Source organism: Eutrigla gurnardus, assembly GCF_963514095.1.
Source record: "Eutrigla gurnardus genome assembly, chromosome: 1".
In the NCBI taxonomy this organism is placed as follows: Eukaryota; Metazoa; Chordata; class Actinopteri; order Perciformes; family Triglidae; genus Eutrigla; species Eutrigla gurnardus.
The window spans coordinates 31,497,931-31,523,158 of NC_139915.1; the positions used below are offsets into that span (position 1 = coordinate 31,497,931).

The following is a 25,228-nucleotide window of genomic DNA, read 5'->3' on the forward strand; positions in this document are numbered from 1 at the left end:
AGCACCTTTAAGGCTAATATTAGTTAATAATTTACACAAATAGAATATGTGGAACAAAACAACCAAAAGGTCAATATTCACGACATAGAACATTTGGTCACTCGTTTGCTGGATGTTTGGATTTTTGATGTTTGGATTTTTCCTTCGCAAGCTTTCATTCTCTTTCTCTAAATGCCGTTTGTTGCCTGGCAGCTGATGTGAAAACTGTCCAGCTCAACTGAGTGTGAACAAACATGCAGGAGGAAAATATGTGAAAATAACAGATGTGTCAGAGAAAATGAAAGCTGTAATTAGTGCCACTGGCGCTTGTACAAGGTAGATATAAGCTGCATACCAATTGGAATTTATTTAGAAATAATTGTCAGATCACCCTTTCATTTTGAAGTTCTAGCATGAACGCCATAATTTTCGCAAAAAAATGAATGAAAGTTTGCACTTTCAAGTCCAGAAGTCAACATATATAATGATTTAGCCTGAACACATACAGGACTGACAATCAAGTTTTAAAATCATATTAAAGAATATATATTTGGGCAAAAAAATGTGGATACCCCAGATTGGCCGATAATATTTTATTGCATAAGGGAAAAAAATCAAGTACATAGACCTCCAATAATTCCTTTCAATGTAATGAACTGGTGAACATTATGGAGCGTTTAGCGGTTGCAGTTGGTGGAGACCAAAACAGAGCAAGAAGGAGAGTGAATACTGCACTTGGATCAGTCTTTTGGCCACAAACACGACTACAAATTAATGTTTTACATTGCTCCATATGAGCAACTGTTTGCTAAAGCATTAGGTGCATCAACCGTATGAGGCAACATTGTACCAGGGAGTTGTTTACAGCTTGCTTTGCTGCCCTCAAGTGGCCAAGAAAAAAAAAATCAGCAGATGCAGGTTGAAAATGCATTCAATCACAAGGCTGAAGATATTGAACTACATGAAAATTATACTTAACGGGTCTTTAGAAACAAAGTATGTGACTCACTGCGTCTGCATGGACTCCGCATGTCTCCACACGCAGCAGGAAGAGAAGGAAGTCACGCTTTCTGACTGAAAATGTGACAGCAGTAATTAACGTCCGCATCAACTCAAGTGACAACCTCGTTCTGACCACCGCTTTGAGCTGACACATGTAAAGATTAATGACAGACTGCTTATGATACTTGCAGCCTTTGAACTGTCGATCATTTTGAACCTGACCCAAGCAGACGAGAGAGAGAGAGAGATAGAGAGAGATGGAGAGAGAGAGACAGATGGGGAGCGGAGAGATTATGTAGTCCACATTATGACAAAGTTATCAAACTTTCATTGGTGTCACAAGGCCACGTTTACTGTCGAAATGAGTTCTTGACATCAGACGCCAGTGGGTCTTTTTTTTTTTTTTGGTACTTGTAATTGCCTGTGGTGCTCCGTCAGCTATTTTTAGCTCCCCTGTTGCTTAGAGAAATACTCCATTTGGAGCCCAGCGACTCCCCTCTGACATCCACTAACCTTCCTCACCTCCATCCTGTGTTGTCAATAACCAAACGACATTAGCAACAGTGACATATGGAGGGGACGTCTCACTGAAACGCGACTCATCATCTTAAATAAGCCTCCAGAAGCAGCAATCATTACAAGGACAGATAGATATTCAGCTTCGCAGCAGTTACACCCACTCATCAGTGTCTTTGCCTGCAGACATAAGCTAGAATTAAGTACAGTGGCTGAATATTAAATAAAATGAGGAAAATCACACCCATGTAATCTTTTTAACCTGCGTTAGGGATTTTCTCTAAATGGTAAATCCTCAAATATAAAATATGTTGAAATTCATCTGCTGCATCTCATCCAATCCAAACAAGCTATTCAAAGTAATGACAAATATCTGAAGCATATGATCCATTTCTGCAGCTTTAAGTTACATTTCTTTAACAGTAAATTGGACTGGTGGTAAACTGCTAGCTCCAACGTCAAACATGAAGAATCACGCCCAGTTTAAAGCCACAGATGAGAGATATACAGGACCTTTTAAATGAAATGTTAAAGAAAACGATTGACTGAATAACTTTTCATGAAAACATATTCTTCAATTTGCCATATTTTACATTAAGACAATATATTCTCATTTTTTAATAATTAAATCAGTTAAATGAACACATTATTTCACCCTCTCAAATGCAAAATTTGCATTGCATATAAAATATGTAAACTGTACTTATTTTGACAAGATAAAAAAACCTCTTCATGATATTATTTAACAGTGAAATCACAATGTTCCTTATGAATAAGAACCCTTGAAACCAGATGGACACCATCATCAATGTTTTATTTTGAAAGTAAGCTTCCTCTGCTTTTGTCAAATGTAAATGTTACAGAGACTCAAAAACATTTTAAAAAGCTGGTTTTGAAGACAGACAATTTTCCGACTGGTAAAGAAGATACCTGGAATCTCACAGCACAAGTTTAGAGAGTGAATGACGCGCAAACAGAGACTTCTCAGTCGGGGTGCAGTCGTACGTTGACGTGGCGTGTAAATATACCGACACATGGAAATGTACAAACAACACATGAGATGTGAGAGACCACTGAGTTGGTGTTTTTTTAAATGCAAATATATTTTCATAAACCTGCAAATATATTTTCATAAACCATCATCTGGGTTTGCGATTTAAAATGTCCACCAGCTCAGAAACACCATATGCTACAGCAGATAATGTACGAGTTTATGACTGCGACAGTTTAAAATGCAGGAGGAGTGTTTTCTTTGGAGATAAGGCCTATTGTCCTTCTGTCCCACTGACACAAGGATTTGATTACCTAGGCAAGGTTTCCAGATCCTCCCTTCTTGACTTAGTGCACATTTTAGAAAGCAGACGTGTCCTTAGCCAGAGGCTAAAACTTTAACAAGTGACATGCACTTGTATGTTTCACATTCCTGCTCATATGTTTTTCAAATCGCATTTAAAACAGGTGTAAAAAAATAAAATAAAAGTCACTATGACTCCAAACACCCCTAATCTGTGAATAAAAACATGATTTTGCACCATAAAAGCCACATGAATGCATTTTTCAGTCATTTCATTTTCTAAATAATTGTAAAAAATAAAAAAGGCCCCACTGCATGTGAATAGTTTCAAATAAAATATATATACAAATTCCTTCAGGCCTCAAAATCAAACTGTATAAAACCACTGATTCCATGTGTGCATCACTTCAATCATTCATAAGTCATGAAAAATCATTTCACATTCTCACACCATGTATATAAAAGTTTCCCAGCTTCGTTACCATGGTTACACTCCCATATTGCCTTTCTCCCCTGGCAGCAGTTTTTCCTTCGCTGAGTCCTGAGGCTCTCTGTGGGGAGTTTTCTTCATTTCCAGACTTTTGACCCAAGTGTAAGCCGACGAGCCGCCGAGAACCATCATGTTACTGGTCCACCACAGCAGGCTTTTACTGGAGGAGTTGTACATCACCGCGATGACAGTCTGCGCGCAGGCCTTCGCCGTCCCTGAGACGTTGTGCGTGAGCGGACTGGTGAACTTAATCTGGAGGCCTGTGACGTAGCCAATGGCGAAACCGAACACTCCTCCCAGCGTCATCATGCCCCAAAATCCCAAGTCGGTGAGGCGGCTGAAGCTCGAGAGACGGTTCAAGTCCCCGAACATGAGAATGAGCGGGGTGAACAGGACGCAGGCATTGATGTTGTTGTAGTAGGAGAGCTTCCAGATGTTTCCGTCCACTGCTGGCATCACCTTCTTAGTGTAGATGGCGTTCAGAGAGACACAAGCGCTGGCCAGGACACCAAAAAAGACGCCGGACCAGGAGAGGGACCCTGCTACACCTTCCTGGTCCACACCGAGCCAGAATCCACCTGAGAATACATGGACACAAGCAGGACTGTGTTACCAGAAATACACAATAACGCATGTTTAACAACAGACTTCCAGACTTCCAAATATGCCAATGTTGCGTACATGTTATATTTATTGGATTTGTGCCACAGTTTTAAGCCAAGAATTTAAATATGTTATAAATTCAGGAGCAAAATGTCACTTTTTTACCAAGTTCCCAGAGTCAAAGGGCATATCCTGCAATTGTTTTGTTGTTTTGTTTATAAAAAGAGAAAAAAATCACATTAGGCCTACATGTATCTCACATTACATGTATACCTGAATTATTACAATTTAATAAAAGCAGAGAAACAGCAAATTGGCACGTTAAGAGATACTTAATGTGTGGTTAATAAAATTACCAAAAAAATGCTTGTCATGTCTCACCATAAAAATATCAACTTTATGAATGATGTTTGTTATAATGTCATATATGTTGTATAATATACATTTTTTAATATTTCTACATTTTTTTCAGCTTCTATCAAGAGTCCGTCCAAATGCAAAGTGACACATAAATAATTCACACAGCAGCATTGGAGATAAAGACATGTCAACATACCCAGGATGATCCCACAGCACAGAATGGCTTGCAAAGACGTGGTCTGCTTCAGGATGACGTACGACAACAGCACGTTGAAGACCGTGCTGAGCGATCGGCCCACCGTGTAGAAAGCCACGCCGACGTGTTTCAGGCACAGGTTGTTGAAGGTGATCATGCCGATGAAGACGACGGACAGCGGCAGCACCTCGCGCGACGTCTTCAGGTCGAATTTGACCGACGGGAAGTCGATGAGTCCCGGGCACAGTCTGGACAGCAGCTGCATGAGCCAGCACAGCAGGACCGTCACCACGCACTGGTAGAAGGTGACGAACAGCGGCGCGTCCAGGTCCCGGTTGTCCAGCAGGTAGTTGTTGAGGAACACCATTGTTATCGAGACGAACCAGTAAATCGCGACCACGGCTCCTATTTTGACAGCCCGGTATATGAAGGTCTCGCCGCCATGTTCCCCCTGGCCCAACGCGTCCGAGCCGGCTAGAGCCATCCTCAAGATGACGGACCGCTTCAGCTGCGTCCTGTTCATGATTACGGGGAAAGAAAAGAACAAACAGCCGAGGTTAAAGACTGTAGCATTTACACGAGCTAACGTGTAGCTACAGGCCACCGGCTAACTATACGATACAAACATGACGACCCTCTTCCGCCAACAGCGACGTCAACGCCACATCCGGTCTTGTTTTTCCAGAATAAAAGTACATCTACGCATATCTAACACCGGCTAAAACTAGTTTGCACACGCATACAAAACAAAACAACAAATCAATCAAACCATACTTTCACATTTGGAGACTCAATATTCATGAACTTAGGCGGTTTAGCGGCTAGCAAGACGAGGCGTGATCAAAATTCACACTTTTTCGACCACTAAGTCTCGTGGCTTCTACAGTTAAAACATGACACTATTTCAACATAATGCCGTCATTATGCTGACAACAGTTATTATTAATAAGTTCGTCCACTGTGCGTGTGTTGTTGCCGTCGAACTCATTTGTTTTAAAATTCCCGACTTTTATATTGAAGGTAGACGCTCCAGCCGGAATCTCCTTAAGCGTGACTACTTCCTTGTTTGAACAAACTTTTTTTTTTTTTAAAAGAGATAGTGTCCTCGAGAAAAATATAATCAATGATAACACTATTGTCCACATATTATACACGATTCTTATAATTATGTATCCCCCCCACCGCTTCTAGTAACTAATACGTTTTCCCTGCCAAAAAGTATTAACACCTCGCCTTGTCATTTCTCTGGATTAGATCGGCCTTTATGAATAACTGTTTAATAAGGGCTTTACCTTTAGTCGTCGTAGATTGCTCTGTATATGATAAACAAATCTTGTTGTTTTAAGCTTGTCCTACCCCTCATGAACCCCACACACAACATGCCTAACCACAGTGCATGGAGGGACATCATAACATAATATATCACTGATATAATGCAATACAATCCAATGCAATAGCCATAGAAACCTGTCAGGAGAGGAGGAAGTCTACCTGATGATCTGCTCTAAACTTGAGCGAACAAATCCAGGAAGTAATCCAAGCCAAGGAAACAAGAGTATTAAACCTTACAACCTATGTGGCTTACACCGAACAGTGAATGTTTAATTAGAATAAAGCCTCGCCTCTAGAAGCAGAATAGGAGGGGACACAAAGGAGACAGAGCACGGGCTGCGGTTATGCCAGTTTTTCAGGTCCAGCAGGTCCACATCCATCTGTCTGACCGACAACTGTTGATATAACACCATCAATGTAGCTGTGACTGTGCATCTGTTTACAGAAGGGTGAAGGAAAGGTAAAGGAAATAAAAGTATGTATTTACATTTAATAAAATATCCACACTAATACAAAAGCTTAAATAGATATATGTAAACCATGATTTTAATAACATTTCACTGTATACGCATGATCTGAGAACATGTCTGGCACATATAATAATAATAATAATAATAATAATAATAATAATAATAATAATAATAATAATAATAAATAATACATTTGATTTAATAAATTATTTAAATTACAAGGTAAAATAACTCAAATTTATCCTATCCACGTGATATGAGTAAATGTATCTGTTACCACTACAAAAACTTGCAGTTGAGCATTTATTATCCAGGTTTTCACATTATCCCTGCAGCCCTAATACTGCAATGAGTGGATGTTTAAAAAAAATTATCTTGAAAAATGTCAAGTATCAACTTTAGGGTTTAATTTTAAATAAATTAAGATGTTTGAATACGCGATTCATTATTGTAGTTTTAATTCATCCAATGTAAAAACTCCTAAATTAATTAAATTACACCTAGATGTACCTCAACAACAAAAAAAAACCAAAATGTTTTCACTATGAATTTTTTTTTTTTTTTCTGCCTGTTTAATCTTCCTATCCTGGACAGCAGCAGCAGGCATTCACGATTCACCAATAACTGTACTGAAGCCTCAAGGCAGCAGGTGGCAGCAGATAATCAATGTTGATTATGTGGCTGCAGGATTATGAACTCAGTCACCAAAGTCCTGCAGACATATTGTAGTTGCTGTTGATGATGAGCATAATTTGTTTTGAGTAGTGAATGAAACATTACATAATGGGAAATTAGTATTTTTCAAAAATCAAAAACAACTCAAAACAACACTTTCCTGTATGACATATTGCTGTTTTTAATAAACCAATCTTTTCATCCATCTGTGAACTGACTTACCACACATTTATACACTATTTAGCTGCCTGCTTGCTTTAATGCTAAATTCTTTATTTTTTGTTTGTTTTGTATATATTTATGTTAACGTTCAGTATTCCCGTGTGTATTTGGATTTCCTTTCCAAACCTTGTAACAAACGCCATCTTCCTGCTGCCATCCCTCAGTTGCAAAGCCTGCTCAGTTGCTGGGAAATTGCCGAAAGCGAAGGTCTGTCTTTTGGGGTTACGTTTTCTGCAACAGAACGCAGCAACGCCCGTGGACTTGCTCTCAGCAAGGATGTAAAACTCCATCATCGTATTTGTGCAGTCTGACTCAGTCCGTCCAGCACATCCATCAGGGGATGTCTGACCCCTCGTCGTGCTCCCTTTTTGCTCGGGCTTTGGAAAGGGGAGAAATGCCCCGCCGGAGCTTTCTCGTAAGGAGGTCTGACTCCATGACCCCTGTGAGCTGGGGAGATTGTCTGCACTTTATTAGGAAGCACAAAAAAAAAATAATGGGAGGGAAGATACCCCTGGTGGAATAATGGATCACGGATGCTCTGCAGCATCGACACTGCACATCATTTTAGTGAAATGCTCATGTCTCGGGGGAAAAAAGCACGTGTGATTCATAAAATAATGAATTACAAGCTTCAAAGATGCTATGTTATAGCCCCTAGACCAGTGATCTTCATCAGGGGGTCCCTGATTTTCTTCCAAAAATACACAGTTATCCATATACTGTATACAACCTTTCATAAGCAAGTATAAATCTTGCTATTTGTTTAATGTTATGTTGTGAAATTGTGATGTACAATCGCCAATAAAGAATTAGAATATGTTCTATAAATATATAAATCTGTCAACAATTATTCTTTTAAATGTCTTAGCATTGTATACATTACAAAGTACTTTAATTCATAGCACTTTAGGCTGCACTCCATATTATTATTGGCCCGGTTTAATGAGCAACACAATTTTATACAATATGCAATACGGGTCCCTCCACCGTGTCCTTCCGTGACCTTTCAATATACAGAACAATTATTGTGAGCATAATGTTGAATTCTTTAATGACAAAAAGATATTCATTGAAAGTCACCACGGTATATGTACTGACTCAACGTAAGCATCACGGGTATAATTGGCAGACGTATCTCTCAACCCTTCTACAGATGTGAACATCTCGTTAAAACAAACATCCGTGCTGACAGCCACTTGATAATCCACATGACGAATACCCCCCCAAAGACTCCTCTGCTGCTTTTTGCTCTAGTTTCCTAACATGAGACACGGTAAATGTCGAGTCAAATCACGTCAGTTTTATTCATACAAAAATCACAAATTTGCATCGTGGGGCTTTAGAGCCTCTATCCTTAGACCCTTGATTGGATAAGGAAAAAAACACCCTAAAAACATTGTGAAATGGGGAAAAAAACACATTAAATCAACCCATGAAAAGGTTAATCCAGTAGTCAATGTTTGAAAGGCGTCATGAGCAGTGCAACAACTGGAATAGAGGCAAAAACAAACAAGTAAATCCAGCAAACAAAGCAGAGGGAAAGCCAAGAAGCCACACACACACACCTAAACTGGACCAGCTGTTCATAATAGCACAGCAGTGAGTTCAACAGGTGCAAACATACCAAGTCCAACACAATTTTGTGCAGAAAATTGGAATAATTCCCCCCATCTTCCTCCAACCATTTAACAGTGCCCGGTCTACAATGACGCACACCTGTTCCCACTGTGCAGCAACATAACAAAAAGGCATCCAATCATACTTTTCACCTTTCAACAAATCTGCTCTGTAGAGCAGCGTCAAAACAGTGAAAACCAGCTATTTTGTAAGAATTGGCTGATGCATTATTAATGTGTACAGGGCTCAGTGAAGTCGAGGAAGCAGCCTTTCTCCCAGACCAAACACAACAGAGCTGCCTTCTACTGGAACCACTGGTTTTTATGATTAAAGACGGCGGTATCGTTAAACGAGCCTGCCGTGGCTACAGCGGCGGTGATACCGCGTGGCTAACCCCACGCCTGTGTTGTGCTGGTCTACAGGTAATTGCTGTTCGTAATTAATTTTCTGGCAAGTGAGAGTGAACGGATATTAGGTCACGAGGGTGAGCTGCGTGGTACAGTCCGCAGGGCGGCTTCATTTAAAACACATAATCCTACTTTGTGGACCAAAGTTGGGTTTTTCCTCTCAGCTATACTGATTGTTAAGACTTTCATTTCCCCGCGGTTGTAAGAACCTCTTATTTATCGCCGAGTGAAAAGAAAGAGCAGGAGGTCCCCTCCTCAAGAATACTTCCCCTACGATCGGAGTGTTAAAGCCGGCCTGAAGGAAAGACAGAAAAAAAAGGACAAAACATAAAAATGTAACACTGAGTTATAAATTGGCCCTGTTATGTATGTTGTTTGACTGAAGGGTTGGAACGGCAGCAGTAAGTACACAGTCGCACAGTAGTGAGTTTGTGCCCTGGATTTCATGAACAATAGGCCCTTTTTCATGCAGAAGTCATTTTGACACCAGGTGTACTGTTCCATTTAGTTGGGCAAGGGCCCGGTATTGTGCATGTTGACTCACTGGAATGTCTGTGAAACACTTAAATAGAATGTGAATATGAATTATGGCCCCAGTGACACACATTTTGACCTTTGTTGTGTGACAAAACGGTCCAAAGATAGCATCTCTTAAACAGTAGGCTACAACTGGTGCCTCCATTTATATATTCTATGGGTTGAAGCAGGATCGTCTGATGTACAGATAATGTGCCAAAGACTTAGTCGCATGAATATTTAAAAACAGACCGTTTGTCTGAGACACAAATCTCAGTGATCGTCACTGTTGTTCACGCAAGAGAGTCAGCTAGCATTCAGACTCGTAAAGATGTGTTTTTTCTCTTATATGTCATGTTATGAAAGACAAAAACACCCTTACTTTTAAGTCAGATGTGACTTATTGTTTATCTTTTTACAACACTAAAGCTGTGTCCCAATCACCTTTGATTGCCTAGCAACCAGCTTTGACAGCTGGTTGACAGGAAGGAGCATAGTAGTAGTAACTTATGTTGTATGATTAAAATGGAGCCAGCGATCGTATTTTATTCTTTTTATTATATATCATGATGAAGGATGTGGCACCGCTGTGTGATATATTTCATGTAAGAGTGCAATTTCTGCCACATCTCCCGCTGCTGATCTGCCTGCGTTGCTCGTTGCCATGATGATTAAAGTCCAAATTGGCACCGCCATGCAATGAATCTTGAATAAGGGTTGGGCCACGAAGGATCCATCAGCTGGATTCCCTCGAATCTGGGAAAAGAAGATCGCATTTTGAAAGGAGTCTTCGAAATGGGACGCATTTGGTCTTCAAATCCACCAAGGGTGGACGCTGAATTGGGACAAAACTAGCAAGACCAGGAACCCCAACCAGTCCTGTTGCCGTTCTCATTATAGACCATTTCAACAGAATGCCATTGCTAGGCAACACCTTGAGTCCACGTTTACTTCCTGTCAGCTGATACACTACAACAAGGAAGTGATAAAAAGGCTGAAGGGTATGTAACTGAACTCAATGGTCCGGTTCAGATCAACCTGGAGCCGGATGATGATAAAACCTGCAGAGATGAAAGTGGACTTCAGGAGGAGACCCGAGCCTTCACGTTGCTGGGATCCGCCCTCTCCCAGGACCCCAAGTGGACTGCCAACATAGACACAAACAGGAAAAAAAGGCCCAGCAGAGGATATACGCTTCCTGCTCCAGTTCAGGAAGTTCACTCAGCCTCAGGGATCAACGCTGCAATTATCCAGGCTGTTCTTCACGTCTTCTCTTCTTCTTGATGCGAGCCTGCCCTCAATCCAAGACCGACACACCTCGAGAGTCAGGAAACATCACTGCAGACGCTTTCCACCCGGGACATAAGCCTGTTTCAGCTTCTACCCTCTGGGGGGCGCTACAGAACACAGAATGGCAAAAACAACCAGATACAAGAACAGTTTCTTCCCCACAAGCCATCACTGCTAATCAGTCACACAATGCTCCCGCTGCAGATTATACAGTTTACAGTTGTTCATGCAGAATTTGATTTTTAACATGCACAGATTATCTGTCACTGTCGATAAGAATCCTACACACTGTAGGATACAGTATATAGACATGTTTCCATGTTCATACTGATTATAATCATCCAGACTATATAGCCATGGTCACTGTTTATTTCTTTGCACTAGTCGTTTTGTTTACAACTTCCAGAACATAGACATCTTATTTATAGCATCTTTTACTTCCTTTTCTGGAGGGAACATTGAGAGAGAAGCAAAAATAATAAGAACCGAGTGAAATTCCGTGTATGGCTAAATAAAGCTGATTCTGAATGCTGCAGCGTCTCGAGCTTAATCACCGTCATGTCTTGTGTGCGCTAGCTAATGATATAGGATAGATGATTAGCACCAATGTAAATCATTGAGGCAAACTGCAAGGCATTAGCACACGGTCAAGTCTCGGACCGACCATATCATTAAGTCCAGCCAGTTATAATCTGAGCCATTAACAAATTGCTCTTGTTATAATTGCAGTCTCATCAGTGAAGGTACTTTGGTCATGTATCATGATGTAGCTATCTTCAATTGAGCTGTATGCAGCTGCAGACAGAGCCGTGAACGTTTTGGTCAAAAACATTAGAATTTTGCATTAGTGCCAGTTTTATCTTAAAGTTAATGGTCAATCCCAGTAAAAACCATCACATCTGTTGTTTCACCTTTTTGACAGAAACATGCTTCCATTAAAAAAATGTAGTTAATGTTTTTTTTTGTTCAACTAAATTAATAATAAATGTGTTTTTTTCCTTGTTTCTGGTCTCCTAATAACCCTTGCTTCTTGGTTCTTTGAGTCATAAATTCCAACCAACGTGCTATTTAGTACACTTAAAGGTTGTATCAGCGATTCTGGGCCGAAACATAAATTATCACATTCATCTGTTTTTACCTCACGATCCGCTAGCTGCCCGCCCCATAAGCAGGCCGTTAAAAAAACGCGTCTCTCTCGGCAGCCTAGGCTCCGAGATCGCACACAAAAACAAATGGTACTACCAACACCTTAAAAGCAAAATAAACAGTGTTCCAACCAATCACAGACAAGGGGTGGGTGGCACGTTCATGAAAATGCACGTCCATGATCATTTTCAAAACACGGGAGGGAGGGGCTAGCTGGCTCCGTTTGTTTTGGATCTCGCAACAGAAGTGAGGGCAACCAGAATCGCTGATACAACCTTTAAACTGTATGTGACTAAAAGTATAATAATATTAATAATAAATTAATAAAAATAATAATGAGAAAATGATAAGATTTCACTTCACTAAAGTGTAATCTATTTTTTTTAAATTCAGACATTTATTCTCACAAATAATCATTTGGGTTGGCATGGGTTACCATGGTTGCACCGCACATAGGAGGCTCTCAGGAAGTGATGTGGTTCTTACAGTTCAGCACGTCCGAAAAGACACATACATGCAAAAGCACTGAATCGCTGTAGTTTGGCATATTGAGTATAAAATGTTTGACTTAGTAAAGCTATTCATTTGTTGCCAAGACACTAAATATTAAATTTGATTTTCTTCCCTGTCACACAATATACCAATATATTAATTAGAAACAATCTAAGCCAAACATGTCATTATGCATGTTTGAGCTTTTTAAGTGTTCATGCTGCTGATTTTTTCACTGTAATTTCTTTATTTAATTATTTCCCCCCTAGTGGGTCTGAAGCCACTTCCTGTGGTGAGAAGTTAAGTGAAAGACGTATAATTGAGGGGACACTTCTTCGTCCATTACGGCACATAAAACATCTCATCCTTGTACGACTTTTAGAGCCAAGAAAGAAGGACGTCCTCCTAAAGAACTAAGACCATAAAACATGAATGAGCTATCCTCTCAGAATTAAATAGCACCTTAGAGCCATTAAGGATCCCTTTAACTATTCATCTGGTCATCGTCCTCGCCGCTCTGCAACATGAAATACAGCTGCGGTGTGCAGATGTACTATTTGTCACTGTCAGGCTGACATGTTGGCTTTGTCCGGCGCGCTGGCAGACTCCGAGCCCCTGTCATCAGAGTACGAGACCAGCGCAATGACTCATCGTTCACTCAGGAGCAGCAGTCGTAGTGTGGAGCGACATAATGGCAATGATGCTGCCATTTTGTTCAGTAAAGCCCCCCCCCCGCATCCATCCATCCATCCATCCATCCACTCGTGTACTCTCCTTTTCCATTCATGTCGAGGGCAAGAATGTATCCCAGCATGCAGCGATAACAGGAAAAAAAAAACACTCTGGTCGGTCGGCAGTCAAACAACATGACAGAGTCAGACAACACTCGACTTAATGTCCTGGGAGCAAGGAGGGTAAAGTGAAGCAAAAGCCACAGGAACAAAGATGGGAAATCCACTCTGAATGGCAAGCCACGTTTATTTATATAACCCATTTTCAGTCCTTTGCAGAAAACACCCAAAAGAAACCTTTATCTATCTATTTTAAATCTTTACACATAAAAGCAGTTGAAATCCAAGAGTTAACAGATATTATTTATAAAAACCAAACAGAAAAGTCTTCAGCCTTGATTGGAAAGAGATGGAAGTTGCAGCCGAGTTTGTTCCAGATATGATGTATTAACAGAGAAGTTTAGTTTGGACCAAGAAAGCAGACATGAGGAGTCTGGAGGGTTCATAAAGAAGCAGGAGATCCGAAATAAACTACATTCCTAGCATGGACCACGGCCCGTCGTTACTACCTAGCACCAGGGAGCGCAGGTAACCGAGTGGAAAGATATTTCTTAATTTCATTAAGAAAGGACAAAATCATCCTCAATCAGAAAGGCAAAAGCCAGCAAAGAAGTCTCAAACAGGGGCCTCAACACCAGAGCTTCTTGCTGAATGTGCTAAAAGGAGGTCTGCATCACTTTAAAGAAGAATAAGAAAAGAAAAAAACACCCTGGAAGTGCAATTCCCCACCTTTTATTAAACCCAGAAGAAAGGGGCGTCATCGCCATCACACCCTCATTGGCCGAGAGGGGACATGCAGCAAGCTGCCCTCAATTCCTAATCAGGAGCCGGTCCCCCACACCCGGCACAACAGGTGATCTGAATAACCCTCCAATCAACTCTGAGGAACAGTGACATTCACTGACAATGGATTTGGGAAAAGACATCAAGTACTGATATACAGTATCAGTGTTGTGTTTGCAGCTACTCCCAAGTGCCAAGAAAAAAAAATCTGTTATTGCAGGTTTCAAGTCACTAAGACAACTAGTTCTGTGTTTGTCGTTGTTTAAAGGTTTCTCCACAGGAATTAGTCGCCACAGGAAAGGAGTTTGTTGCTATGCTGCAACACCATGCAATATTTCAAAATAACATCTATGAAATGTCTTCCTCTTGGACGGAAAATATGTTGATTTTGTGGAAAGTCGGAATCGATATGTGGATTAAAAGCTATGTCACAATAAATGCAGGGGGGAAAATGACAAAATATAAATTATTTCCTAGTTTTCTATTAAAATCCAATGCTTTTTTCTTCCTGGATATGATGCATGCTTACATCATGACCAACTCATTTAATCATTTAATAATATGATATCCATCTATCAATCAATCTGCACCTTTTAAAGTTGTGAGATGATACATCACATACGTACGGAAGCTAGATGGCGTTTCAGCCTGGACTTTAAGGCCTTATGTTAGTCCCTTTCACAATAAAAGCTTGAGACATTCTATTTACAGACAAGTATTTCACATTTTCTTGTCATTAATTTATGTTTAGGCTTTTCAAGTGGAAATGAAAAATACTCACGCACGACGTATGGCTATTTTTCTAACTCTCATACCGTCATTTCAGTCGTGTTTGGCGAGTTCATGCTGCAGAATGGAACCCAGCATTGCTTTGAGCTACAGAGGTCACCAGCGGACTACACCTCAGCGAGTAACTCACTGGCTACAACGGCGCTAATGAAGCTAAAGTGGCTGTGTGCTACACGCTTGTGTTTCCATTCCCCTGCACTGCTGCCCAAGGGCTTAGTTAATTATCTCCTTTGTTTAAAATTGTTCTCACACCAGCCTTGAATGTGCTGTTAGCGGGGGTGAGTGAGTGGTTTGTGCTTGATCAATAATAGGACTCCTGTGTGGCAGGAAGCAAATCCTACTTTCTCCCACCTGTTTTTTTTTCTTATCCAATCTCCCTTTCTTTGCTGTTTATCTCTTGTGTTCCTTTTTCCCTTCGACACGTTGCTGCTTAATCTTCTCCTGCTTTCGTTTCTGTGAAAAACCCAATTTCAAGTCCAGGTGATGGCAATTTACACAGCTGTTAGGTTTGTTTGACATGAATGGAATAGAATAGATCATTTTATAGATTTACATCACTCAGTTGGGGAACACTTCATAACAACCACCCTTAATAAATGGCAATTTGATAGTTTATTAAACATTACTTAGTAGTTATTTTTACTGCTTACAATGAACTTATAATTATTAATGTTAACTAATCATTCGTAATGCTATATTTATTGTTATTTAAACAGTTTATTGTTTTTACAATGTGACATTGTATATACTTTATTCAATATTTATATATACTATATTAAGTAATGATTACCAAATGAACATCTATACACATTACATAGACACAGGGACCATAAAGTAATTATTAACCATTGTCAAGGTTTTAGCCTTAATAAATAACATCAATATTTCACAAAGTAATCATAAATCATTTTAACAGCCATTATAACAATAATCCAAATGTGTATAGATGGTTTACAACCATTAAAAAAGTGCAAGAAATATGTGATGCATCTATATATGTCATGTTTAAAAATGTTTTAAAAAACATTTGTTAACCGTTTAGAACTTATTTGGTAATCATTTACAGAAACTTTTATAATATGTGCAACAATAAAGTCATTAGCATTGAATTGTTTGTCAAAAGCAAAACAATGATTTACTTAGTTTAATTAACTCCCAATTATCAATGTATTAATGATGGTTATTATAGAGTGTTACCAAGGATGGATATTGTGTTATTGTGTTGCTGTGTTGTTTTTAAGGAACTGGAGGGCATCGTCTGTGGTCTTGTTTGTAAAGTGCCATACAGGGAGGTTTGTGATTATTAGTGCTGGCCGCCATAATCACATCAATGCCTCTCAGGGAGGGAGTGGGTGGCGTGGAGAGAGGGAGCCGATTATACTGAGCGCCCGGTTGCAGTACTGTAACATAAAACATTGGTAATCTGGTACAAAAGTGAATATTGTATAAAATAATTCAACATTCAAACAGTGGCTGTCTTACTAAAAGCAGAAAAAGCTCAAACTTGTCAAATTTAAATATGGTTTTACAGTAAAAACCAACCGGCTCCAATTACTTGTCATTCTTTGACAAGGGACCAACGCACATAATAAAAAAACACAGGTTTTATTGGCTTTTCTGACTTTCAGGCTGTAGCTTGAAAAAAGAGCAAATTAAACCAACGTTTTCCTTCTTATAGCAAAGTTCTCACACGGAGACATGATTAGCAGGATAATCATACCACTTCTATGGTAAAACCTTGAATAATACGGAGTCCCTCTGGGAGGGGTAGAAATATGTTTGTACCATGAACATGAATGTTGAATATTATGTGAATGCATGTTAATTCAATATACAGCACCATTACAACAACACCATAACGTTTTTTTTTTATTCTTTATTCCATCCATCCATCCGTTGTCTACCGCTTATCCTGTATTCAGGGTCGCGGGGGGGCTGGAGCCGATCCCAGCTATCATTGGGCGAAGGCAGGGTACACCCTGGACAGGTCGTCAGTCTATCGCAGGGCAAATTCTTTATTGAAAATGTTAAAAATAATAATAATAGCCTAATAATAATAATAATAATACAAACTAAATAAAGTGTATGAGCAGTTAAAAGGAAAGCAAAAAAAGAAAAACAAGCAAATGGGATCCTTTATTCTAAGTAACAAATACATGACTCAAATAATAAAGTTCATGTTCAAAAGGTATAGGAAGAATTTAAAAAACTGAAATTGAACAACTCAATAGGACTTTAAGTAAAATGAGACAAAAATTACACATACAAAAAAGTTGCAATATTTTCTTCTTTTTTAGCCTTCAGTAGGAATATATTAATGTCTAAGCCTCAACGGATCTATTTGTAATCTTTTCTTCACAGCTATTTATATTTGAAGTAGTCATTTTGATGGTGACCGTCCAGTAACATTTTCTTCAGCGGCATCCTACGGCTCTCAGTTGTCATGGAGACGGTTCAGTCGACATCACATGACCACACATGGAAATTCGTTTAAGAGATGTCATCATAACCTCGATTTTTGTTTTTCGTTTTGTTTGTTGAAACATTTTTCCAAAAAGTTCAACGACCAATCACAGTCTGGAGGGGGCGGGACATCATGGTTGATGGTTGTTGTAGCCAGAGTCAAATTTTCATTCCCATTCAGTCCTGGATGATCACATCAACAGCAAAACCAAACCTTTCAAATTCACTTTGTTCCTTGCTTCTTCGGGATTTAAGGGTCTTTGACCACAGATGGGCAGAAAGACAGAGTTAATAAATGCCTATAGGGCCAAATGTAGTGCCACGCACAATTCCAACTCACTTGAAAGAAGTCTTAAATAAACCTAAATCAGCTTTACCTTAAAGTCTTTTTTTCTTCTTTCCTAAATGGACTGAAGCCCAAACTCATTAAAGTTTTATTTTGTGGGCCTCCAGCATCGGAGGAATAACAGCTGTTGGAACGTTGTCACAGACATTCACTTAGTGTCAGAAAAATGAAATGAAGAAGACTGTTAATCAATTCACGTGTACTCAACATGTGTTAATGACCTTTCAACGGGGGCCGTCACCCAGCAGCAGACGGGTCTGTTCAGACACTATATAATAGAAAAAATGAATCAGACAATATTTTGCTTTAAAATATCAATGATTTCAACCTCAAAAGCCGTACTTTGTAAGCCAAGAGATGTTAGGTTATTCACAGTTTAAATTATAAATCATAAAGTTCTTAATTCCATGTTGGCAATTACTCAGATGGTGTGAATTTAATTTTGGAGGATCCTCGGTTTGCAGTCTGGGCTTCGAATACTTGATCAACTTTTGACTTTTCATCTCTTGCATCAGCCTCATCCCTCAACATCGGTCATCGGGGAAAATAACTCATCAGTGTGAAGACACATGTTTAAATAAGTGGGTAGAGATGCGTGTGCACAGTTATAGTGTGTGTGTGTGTGTGTGTGTGTGTGTATAGTGTGATGGCGAGGTGGGGGCCTCCGTATCCTCCACTGTCTGGCCAAGGCGGAGTTTCAGCTGACATGGTGAAATATCGATGTGGAATAAATTCCTGTCTAATTAGAGTGGCTGAATTAATCGGGAAGCGTTTAATTAGCAGAGTTTTCTTTCCGGTCGAGGGGAGGTTTTGATTCGAGCCATATGGCTGCTCCCTCTGATGATGCCGCGGTTCACAGGCTTTTAAAACATGAATTCCTTTTTTGTTGGAAGCTTCAATGAAATTGAGCCTTTTGGTGTCAGGGGGGATATTGTAATAGACCTGGGTATTATGAAATACTTGTAATGGCATTACATGTGGTATTTTGAATACTATGTCCTGTTATTTTTATACTGGAAAGTTATCGCTGCCTGGAATATTTCTAACTAGTTGATGTTTATTTCAAAAACTAGTTCTATCCACTTCAGTTGCTTCCAGTTAAGATTCAAGAATAATAAGAGCTAATGCATAGAGCATACATAAATTGATATACATAGATATTTGGTCATCGATCAAAGTATAGGACACATTTAAAATTTGACCTGATGATAGACGGAAACTTAAGGGATCACCAGAATAATTACAATTTATCCAGAATTTATCCTTTCATGACATCCAATTGTTATGGACACATTTAACTTAAAAACCACATTTTTAAACCACATTCAAGATTCAAAGAGTTTAATATCATATGCACAGTAAATAAATATGTTTACCTCTATAATGAAATTCTTCGTTTGATGTTCACAGAATGCCAAGCAATGTCAAATAAGTATAAAAATAGCTAACATAGACATGGAGGTGCTGGGGGGGAACCAGAGGATCATCAAAGTCATAAGAGTACATCGTCTGGGCACCATGAATGTAAAAATGGGGAAATCTGCATCAATCCATATTTAAAGTGATATTCCACTAGAATATGTGAATAAACTGCTTGTGGTGCTAAATGAAATGTCTAGCCATCAAAAAAGTGTACCAAATGTCACGGCAATATAAATTTAGTCAAGACTTTTCACTAAAAAGCAAATAAAATGTAAATGTCATGATGGCGCTATCGAAATTTAATTGTTGTTAAAATGTGAATTTAACTGTGATATTTCAGACTGGACCAAAGTGGCGAACTGAGTGACAGACCAAACCGACAGACAGTGCTTTCTTTTTTTAAAGTTATATAAAAAGAGTTGTTTAGTTCAAGGACACCTCTGCAAGAGAACATTCAAAAAAACAATTACAAACCCAGAGGAGAGGCATAATGTCCAAGCAACGTATTATTTCTCTGCCATGGACGTATCAAGTGTAATTTAATCCTTTTCATTCCACCAATGAAATGTCCCTGAGTACATGGAGATATTTTAGAGACCGAAAGTTCAGCTGCAAACTTATTTCAGAATACAAGCGGTGTCAATCTAAAGGTGCACAATATATCAGCACCGTATCTGTAGCAGAAATCCGTGATGAACCCTCACGGATGATTCACGGAGGCAACATGTCGCTCAACATGAAATTATGGAGAAAAAAAAGACAAGATGGAACAGATTAGCAGGATAAAGAACACCTTTGGATTTAAATATATCCATTGCACACACTGCGAGGCACAACATTTAAAATTACCTTTGCACGAATCGGGGAAATGCATCATTGTGTCAAGCGATAATCTCAGATAACACCGACTACTCGTGAATTATGTCGCACGTCAACATCACCCGAGCGTGTATGCCTTTAATGTGCAAACTCACAGTATCGGCGGGCGATTGATTGATGAGACGGACAAAAAAACAATCTGCCCTACTGTCATCAGCCGATCAGCAATGAGTGGGATGAGGGGAGTAAAGATGGCAGTCGCTGCAGCGATTTATGAGTTTGGACTTAAGTATTGTTGAAAAAGTAGATGCATAGACTCTCACACATACAGTATCGACCCTCTTACACTAAGCAAACAGACGTCAAACTATATAAGGGCATTAACCACCAAAGATCGCCACGGCAACCTAAACAATGAGCCATTAGAAGATGGGTAGACTACTTTAACAAGCGGCCTACTATTTAGATGGAAGGTGTATTTGCTGGAGGAACCACAGAGATTTAAGTTAACTGAGATTCAGCATACATATTTAGAATCAGAATCATATTCATTACCAAAAAGGATTTTACACAAACGAGGAATTTGTCTTGGTGAATAACATTGTACACAAACATACAACAATAAACCAAAAATGACTATAATATATGCAATATAAACAAACAGAGACATAAAATGTGGATGATTGATAAATAAAGACGGAAGGGGTCCAAAAAAAAGAGATAAAAAAGACCTAAAAATAATAAAGTGGTATTTTTGATGACATCGGCTGAAAACCAACGTCTATAGGAATTTGACTGAAATGTATTTGAAAACAGCCTGTCTGGTTGCAAAGTTCAATCATAAAATACATCATTTCACTCATGTTGACATATTGGAAACCATTTGTTTTGCATTTTTCTCAAAGATGCTTTACAAGTTACGCTAAGATAAAATATGCTACCATTGTATTGTTTTAAGTTTCCAACGTACATCAAGCTCTTCTACTGCTTACAAAAACCAGTATCCAATTTCATTTTCTGTCAGCAGTTTTCAATTCAATTTGATTAGTTCAACATTTTTACGAATACACTCTGCTGACGAAGCAGCACCTGAGGAAAATTAGTGACTATTTCATCACTTATGCATAAAACCAAATGATGAACGGGGAAAAGGAACAGCAAGGTGAGGTCACATCTATCTCCAACGCATTAGAAGAACTTGACATTGGACTCAAAAACCATTTAATGAAAGCTGCATACACCAAAAAGGTTTTTCCGCTTGGTTTGCTTCCATATATTCGATCCCACTGCACAAGGTTTTTTTTTCTCCAATTTTTTATAAATGTAATAAATATAAAGAGTAAGAAATAGAAGCTTGCTGGCTGCTATGCATCCAGCTCTCTTTATACAGCCATGATCTCGAGACAGTTCAAGCCTCTCCTCATGAGATGTCCTTATCGCTCTCTTTCATGTTTGAGGACAAAACTGACAATACTGCTGCTAAATGCAATTTAGCCTCGTTCCATTTATGATCCTCGATGAGACACGTTCGAGATAAATGGATTCATGTGTCTCTTCTCTCCCAACCAAACCAACCGGCTAGTAAGATAAATGCTAACATTAGCATATGTGGCTAACACGAGCGATGATGATCCACGAAGGTCGGTTGCAGTAGCAAAGTCATGAGTTTGAAAGCTTTTGAAAGCTTTTGAATTGCAAAAACACAGCAGTTTATACTGATGCGTGACAAGAATTTACCACAAATCAAAGACGTAGAGTAAGAGGAGGAAAACGTTCGGACATCATCAAGAAACCACAGTGTCTGACCCAAAGACAAGAAACTGTGTTTCTGTGCTGAAACTAAACACATTGACATCATAAATAATACTAATAATATAAAATATTGTTGCATCTCCTGCCCTTACATGCATCAAATTCCTTTTTTTAATATTTTAAGATTCTATTGACATTTTCAAATGAAGTGTTGAATGTGTGTAAAAATGATTTTGTGTTATTGTGGTTATATTTATGTGACTGCCCCTTTAACACATGGGGGCAACTGGAAGAGAGAACTGCTACTTGATCGTAGTGAAAATGTCATTTTTTGGAAAGGCTAAATGCCAACAAATATGAATTAAATTGACGTTTTTGTGAGATAAGAGAACTTAATAATGAAGCTTCAAAGTATTTGGTAATTATAGCCGTATCTCATGTGCACAAAACTCCTCGGAGCGACTGGCGTTTTTCTCTTCTTTTTCAAAAGAAAAAGATTGACAGAAAATGTAATATTACTCAAAATGTATTCACAGATTTCGATGGTGACGAACGAGGTGCTAGATCCAATCAGATCAGAGGTCTCGGATGATCTTCCAGCTCAATTGAGTTTTGCACATTTGCAAAGAAATGTGTCTTAGTGATTTGGTCACTAACAATAAAAGTGCAAAAGTCGACATTATATAACGTGAATAGAGTGTCTTTAAATGATTTATATATATTTTTTTCTTCTTAACGGACTGCTCTCATCAAAATGATTGAGGATGCAGCGTTTTTTCCATGCATCGCTAATGTCGGAGCGAACACGGATTTACAGCTAATCCGAGGATGCCTCCATCCATCTCAGAGTAAACGGTGGAGCTACTTAACTCAAGACAGCATGTAAGCATTCGCAGTTTAGCTCTGAAATAAAAATATTATATTAGTCGGATGGGGCCGACGTCTGCAGCCGACCTCTGGCTTCACGCGAAGGAGACAAAAAAAAAAAAAAATGTCTGTCATCACGCCGCTGTTATCGTTGCGGTATCAACCCGCACACTTCGGGGGGCTATAAACCGGTAATGTATGCATATGCTGTCACCCGTTTAGATAACAAGCCGAGAGAGGAGAATTATCACAGCCGCTCAGCTTGCGGGGCAAACATGGGCGCTGTTTGTTTGTCGTTGGGATCCGTCTGTTTGTTTGCAGCGGTGGGTCATTACTTTAGGAGTTGAAAAAAAGAAGAAAAAGTAATTGAATGACCCTTTTTTTCACAAAGTTTCCAGAGCCGCATGTGCGACTCAAGGCTACAATGTTGCTTCAGTTATTGGTGATGAGAAAAAGGTTTGAGGGCTCTTGTTTAATGTTTAGTCTGAAGGATGAGTGAATATTTGGCAGCTCATGTTTACCAGATGATGGTTTCCTGGTGCTGTAGATGATTACAATCGCCGTGCATTTTAAATCGTTTAGATTGGAAAGATGTGCAAATATTTGCATGAGTATAATTTGATGTTGTATAGATTGTCAGGGGCCTGCACTTATGTTGATGATGTCGGTGTCAAGGTGCTTTTTTTTAATGGGATAAACAAACACACGACAAACTGTTTGAGGTGCATGCAGATTCACTTTTGGGCAAATTTCCCAAAGCGCCTCCAGAAAAGGTGGAGCGATACGACTCTTATAGAAGTAGATGTCTTCCTTTTCGGTACAGACACGTACTGTGATCCTGTCATCAACTTTGATATGTAGCATCAAAAGAAAAAAGGGTGGGTGATGCAAACATGGTCTCCCGTCTTTCGGCTTCAACCCCCTCAAGCACAATGAAGTGTGGCGTAAATAAATCAAACACGCCACTCAGCCACCTGTCGCCAGACAAAATGGCCAGTTTTAACTCGGCCCTTTGTTATCGCCGCTGAGCACTGAGAGCCGAGGGTGCTGGCTCGAGTGAACTGCCGGGGATCCTCCTTTTATTCTGGTGAAATGTGACACTGATGACTGAGCAGCAAACGGCGATATCACAGCCTCTGCTTTTATCCTGTTTTCCACCACTTTGCCATTCGGGGGGGTGGGGGGGGGGGGGGGGGGTGTCACCGAGGAGACAAGATTAGTGGACGTATCTCACATCTTGCCATGCTGAAGATTCTCTGTCCTTTTTTTATATTTCCCAGCCGGAGACACCAACACTGACATTTTCACCTTGTTAGACAGGAATTAACTGGTGAATTACATGCAGATCCAAAACAGGCATGTAGTTGGTTGAGATAAAGGCCAAGCTTGAAGATCGTGGGCCGGGGAAAGGGCAACCGAGGCTAGGGGAAGGCCCCATTCCTAATTGCATAATAAAGTACTGCATACTAAAGTACTGCATACTAAAGTAATGCATACTTAAGTACTGCATACTAAAGTAGCCTACTGCACACTAAATTACTGCATACTAAAGTAGCCTATTGCACACTAAAGTACTGCATACTAAAGTAGCCTATTGCACACTAAAGTACTGCATACTAAAGTAGCCTACTGCACACTAAAGTACTGCATACTCAAGTAGCCCACTGCACGCTAAAGTACTGCATACTAAAGTACTGCATACTAAAGTAGCCTACTTCATACTAAAGTACTTCATACTAAAGTAGACTACTGCATAATAAATGATTGCATAATAAAGTAGCCTACTGCATACTAAAGTACGTCATACTAAAGTGGCCTACTGCATGCTAAAGTACTTCATACTAAAGTAGCCTACTGCCTACTAAAGTACTGCATACTGGAGTACTGCATAGTCAGTCAGCGTGTACTACACTCTGCCTTGTTAAACAGGCCTGGTCTGCCAGTGGACTCTCTGATATACGGAGCTCGTCTCCTCCTCCTCTCCATCTGTATGCATTCATGTCACATTGATGCTTGTTACTAACTGGACTTCTTACCCAGGAGTCTTTGTGCTTTTCTCGCCTCGCAGTAGCAGCTGGACCGTGGTCAGACATGCTGCCTGGCCGGCTCCACACCCACTGCTACTTCTATCAGTCCCACTTCTGTTATTCTTATGCTTCTATTTTCTGCTTTCTTATTCATATTATCCCCCTAACTCTACTGCTGATCTTCTGTTCTAGTTTTCTGCCATTAGATATAGTCAAATTTATAGATTTTACAAATAGGAATACGACTATATCTAAATCCATCTTTTAAAAAAAAAAAGTTTCTTAAGAGGTAAAAAGAAAAGCCCTGTCATGGTTCCTCACATCTGCATCACACTTTCTGCTGCATAATTAACACCAAATCACTGTCTCTCAATCCCAGGGGGGATTTTAACGGTGTCATCGATCAATAACACAACTGACAGCTGCATTGTAGTCACTCTGTGCTATTTGGGGCAGTAAAAAAAAAAAGGTCTTCATTGTCCTGGTAAATTGTAGGGAAGTACATGCAAAGAGCCCATCCATTTTGATGGCTTTTCTCACACGATCCTCTCACACTCGATGC

At 39.5% G+C, this 25,228-nt stretch overlaps 1 protein-coding gene across 2 annotated transcripts; it reads right to left on the minus strand.

The window, feature by feature from the left end:
- Positions 1 to 1,993: 1,993 nt before the first annotated feature.
- slc35c1 (solute carrier family 35 member C1) lies at positions 1,994 to 6,056 on the minus strand. 2 transcript variants are annotated; one of them, XM_084008092.1, is made up of 3 exons: positions 5,932 to 6,056; positions 4,441 to 4,955; positions 1,994 to 3,859 (listed from the first exon to the last, which is right to left on the minus strand). In XM_084008092.1, the coding sequence occupies exons 2-3, from the start codon at positions 4,922 to 4,924 to the stop codon at positions 3,279 to 3,281; spliced, it is 1,065 nt and encodes a 354-aa protein (XP_083864218.1). In that variant the 5' UTR covers positions 4,925 to 4,955; positions 5,932 to 6,056; the 3' UTR covers positions 1,994 to 3,278. The 2 variants fall into 2 exon arrangements, with proteins under 2 accessions (XP_083864218.1, XP_083864217.1); XM_084008091.1 differs by lacking the exon at positions 5,932 to 6,056 and having other exon boundaries at positions 4,441 to 5,121.
- Positions 6,057 to 25,228: the final 19,172 nt, after the last annotated feature.

Coding starts and splice junctions, on each gene's coding strand:
- slc35c1 (XM_084008091.1), bottom strand. CDS start 4,963: ATGAACAGGACGCAGCTGAAGCGGTCCGTCATCTTGAGGATGGCTCTA. Junction 3,860..4,440: donor GTGCTGTGGGATCATCCTGG/GTATGTTGACAT, acceptor ATGTATTCTCAG/GTGGATTCTGGCTCGGTGTG.